The 3,500-nt window shown below is 40.5% G+C and overlaps 1 protein-coding gene across 1 annotated transcript; it reads right to left on the bottom strand.

Moving 5' to 3' along the window:
- Window positions 1-1,712: 1,712 nt before the first annotated feature.
- Window positions 1,713-2,910, bottom strand: LOC142216928 (hemoglobin larval subunit alpha-like). Its single transcript, XM_075285041.1, has 3 exons — window positions 2,780-2,910; window positions 2,072-2,276; window positions 1,713-1,841 (listed from the first exon to the last, which is right to left on the bottom strand). The coding sequence occupies exons 1-3, from the start codon at window positions 2,872-2,874 to the stop codon at window positions 1,713-1,715; spliced, it is 429 nt and encodes a 142-aa protein (XP_075141142.1). The 5' UTR covers window positions 2,875-2,910.
- Window positions 2,911-3,500: the final 590 nt, after the last annotated feature.

The following is a 3,500-nucleotide window of genomic DNA, read 5'->3' as shown; positions in this document are numbered from 1 at the left end:
TGGGCGTCCTTGTTGCTTCCAGCACTCCACTGGTGATGTCATGGGGTCATTACTGGGAGCTGTTATTGGACCACTAGGGATCATATGAACACACTGAGCATCATGACATCGTGATTCGGGTCCAAGATTCACCCAAAGTCACCGGTGAGGCCTGTGATTGGGCTCCAGCAGTGACCCAGAGCATACGACATCATGAAGGAGGTGGAGAGTGGGTGATGGACACCATGAGGAAGTGTAAAATAGGTAACGGAAAGATGAGCTTGAATGGGGTTTTTTTTTACACCTCCCTGATCCTCCACCTACTATACGTCGAGGTCTGAAGAGACCCCGGACTGTAGTAAAGTCACTTTCACATATATTTGGTTGTGTTTACCTTGCAGAGATAGAAATTAAATAGATATATTCCTAGTAGCCATAAGAGTGTTCTATACTATGTTGTAAGCCATTTCAGATTGAAGCCCCATGTTGCCAAAACACAGCATTTCCACTGCATCTTTTTGCTGTGTTTCACTGCTTGGGGCCTTAGCATCAAGGTGTGGTTTGTACTTGTTCGACCCGAAACAACTCTTGGACCTGATCCACCCAAATCCGAAACTAATCCTGAGAGGTTCGTCCATCTCTATCATTGACTTGCTAAAAGCTTTGTTACAAGCCCCTGCTCAGTGAGTGGAAAGGAAAACTGGTATAGGATGTGCAGGAAAGTGTGTACAGGGGCTTCAGTCCTTTAGTTTAGCTGGGCCATTGGATCTTTTCCTCCTTCTTATATATCAATGGGTATCTCCAATGTCCCATTATTTCACTTTCTATCACTTTTGTGTTAAATACTATTTCAGGTGTTTACATATTTGTATTTTTATACTTCTTTGTATGTGACCCTTTTTTCTTGGAGTGGGGGTTGATATTTGTATGTGAATGGAATAAATTATTATTATTGAGTTTCTGTACAATCCTTGGACATGTTAGTCTTGGCTCTAGCTGTTGGGATCACCTTTATTAGAGGTGTTCCTGGTTCTCAGCTTTTCATTTTACGTATTTTTGGTTTGCATGTTATGACGTGGATATAGTAATGAAGACATGATTCTTTTTTTGTATTTTAGTGTGCACCTTGTTGTTTTTGATGTATTGGTTTTATTAAATTTGCTTGCACTTTAGAGTATTGGCGATGCCCCCCTACTTATATTTTTCACATATAGAAATGTGAACAAACCCTTACAAAGAAATGAAGTGTTGTGATGTAATGACCCCTATGAGATCTATGTTTAGTTTTGATAAGAAGTTCTGTACCTTGATGGATTTTAGGCCCCTTGCAGAAAACCGTGGTGTGGGTGTATTTCACGGATAGCACACTGAGCCATTTTTTCTATGGGCCCGTACACCCAACCATGCATTTCACTGTCCGGTGTGCGGGCCGACAATCTGGGCCGCATCAGATCAGACTGGTCCTATTCCTGTCCTATTTTGCGGCCTGTGCTTCTGTGGCTCCTATTCAATTAAAGAAAGGAGTCGCAGAAGCAAGGCTCATGCACAGGCTGCATATGGGGATATCCCTGTGTCCTCCATGTGCAGCCCCTGATTTTAATTCACGGCAGGCCAGATGCAACATGGTGGTCTGCAACCGGCCTTAATATTATTCATGATAACAATAAATAGTGACACAAACTCAAATCTGAATTTAAAGATTTTATTTTGAAGCAAGTTGTAAATTGATCAATTTATCTGTATTTGGAGGTGAGAATGTGAGACACTACTGCGAGGAACTTGTCAAAAGCAGCATGTGCGGTGGCATCAAAGTCAGCGGGGAAGTGAGATGCCAAGACGACCAGGATGCAGTGAGACAGAAGCTGTAACACAAAGAAATAATTATAATCTTACAGACTGTCCTATTACTGTCCTTGTATTACATTACAATAAATAAATGATTCCATTGGATGCCACTGATACAAAATGGGTGTAACAGGTTTCCATGTTTGTTTGCTATTCTTTCTGTCAGGGACAACATAAATCAGACAGAACAATAGTTACTGAACCAAGCCAAGTGTTACTGAGAAAAAAGATTGATCATGAATCTTACACTGAAGTTTCCTGGGTCCACTCTCAGGTTATAGGCATGCAGGTCACTCAGTTTGGACAGGGATCCCTCCAAGTTGTCCAGGTGTTTGGCAGCCTCTACAATAGCAGACAGGACCTTGCCTCCATGTTTCTGGACATCAGGAGACCCATGGCTCAGGTCAAAGTGGTTGAAGTAAGTCTTGGTCTGGGGGAAGCTCAGGAACAATCTAGAAAAGAGAATATGTAATTTAGTCTCAAAATAGGATAATGACAATTGAAATATAAAGTATAGATGTAAGCTTCACCATACGGAAGTGCAAAAATATTATGGCTGAGGCCCCACGTTGCGGAAATGCAGCTTTTTTTGTTGGAGATTTTGTCGAGTTTATTGAGCCAAAGCCAGGAGTGAATTGAGCAGAAGGTAGAAGTATAAGAGCTTCCCATTCCTTCTGTAGCCACTCCTGGCTTTGGCTCAAAAAACACAGCAAAATCTGCAACAAAAAAAGCTGCGTTTCCGCACGATGTGGCCTTAGCCCTAAGCCTCCTTCCCACCACATTTTTTCTGAGCGTTTTGCCAAATATGTAATAGTAAATGAACCATGTTATTTTGTCTCGGTTATTATTGTTAAGATATATTGTCATTACACAATTAACAATATAACTAATTACTTCACTTGTTATGTATGGAAGCAAAAATTTCAGTATTTCTTGGTTGCAAATATGACGTTACCTTTCCAAAGCTTCACCACCGAGAGCGCTGGCATTTCCACAGACTTTGCCAGTGATGGACACAATGGCAGCCTTCTCAGCGTCAGAGAAAGTCATCTTGCTTGTGTATAGTTGAAGTGAGCTACAGGTTAAGATCTGGGAGGATTGTGCTATACTGGATGTTTCAGATCACTTGGATTATATAGAGGAAGGGTCAGCAGAAATGGACCCTTGTCCACATCCATTGGTCACTTAGGAGATACACCCAAACATGTAGAATGATGAAAAAGTGCTGCCTATGTATAACCAAGTGCCGTGGTCAGCAGAGGGTGTTGGTGGCAATGTATTACAATTCAGTTTTTGTCTTTGTTTCAAATTAACTTTATTAGGATAATTAAAGAAACTAGAGTGTAGGAATTAACCACTTATTACCCGCTGACCAGACACATTTAGTTATGTGGGTTTGATGGGTATTGTTGGGATTTTTTGGTAGGTTACCCAAATAATAGCTGCTTCTTTTGTATAGTTATTGCTTATTTTGTTTATATGTGGATAGATAGATAAATAGATAGATAGATAGATAGATAGATAGACCTAAACATATCTTGTGTCTCTCAGAAAACTGTTGGTTTTGTAGAAATACGTGCATTTGTAAGCACTGGGCATTGAAAGGACTTATTCTACATTTCCTCAATGTGATCATCTTGATTTTAGAAACATACAGGCTACTTATGTATTATACC

The sequence above is a fragment of the Leptodactylus fuscus genome, chromosome 8, assembly GCF_031893055.1.
Source record: "Leptodactylus fuscus isolate aLepFus1 chromosome 8, aLepFus1.hap2, whole genome shotgun sequence".
NCBI lineage: Eukaryota > Metazoa > Chordata > Amphibia > Anura > Leptodactylidae > Leptodactylus > Leptodactylus fuscus.
Note: the sequence above shows the minus strand (reverse complement) of the source record. Positions and strands in the feature narration are given on the sequence as shown.

Coding starts and splice junctions, on each gene's coding strand:
- LOC142216928 (XM_075285041.1), bottom strand. CDS start 2,874: ATGACTTTCTCTGACGCTGAGAAGGCTGCCATTGTGTCCATCACTGGC. Junction 2,277..2,779: donor GGTGGTGAAGCTTTGGAAAG/GTAACGTCATAT, acceptor TCTCTTTTCTAG/ATTGTTCCTGAGCTTCCCCC. Junction 1,842..2,071: donor TGGACCCAGGAAACTTCAGT/GTAAGATTCATG, acceptor TTTGTGTTACAG/CTTCTGTCTCACTGCATCCT.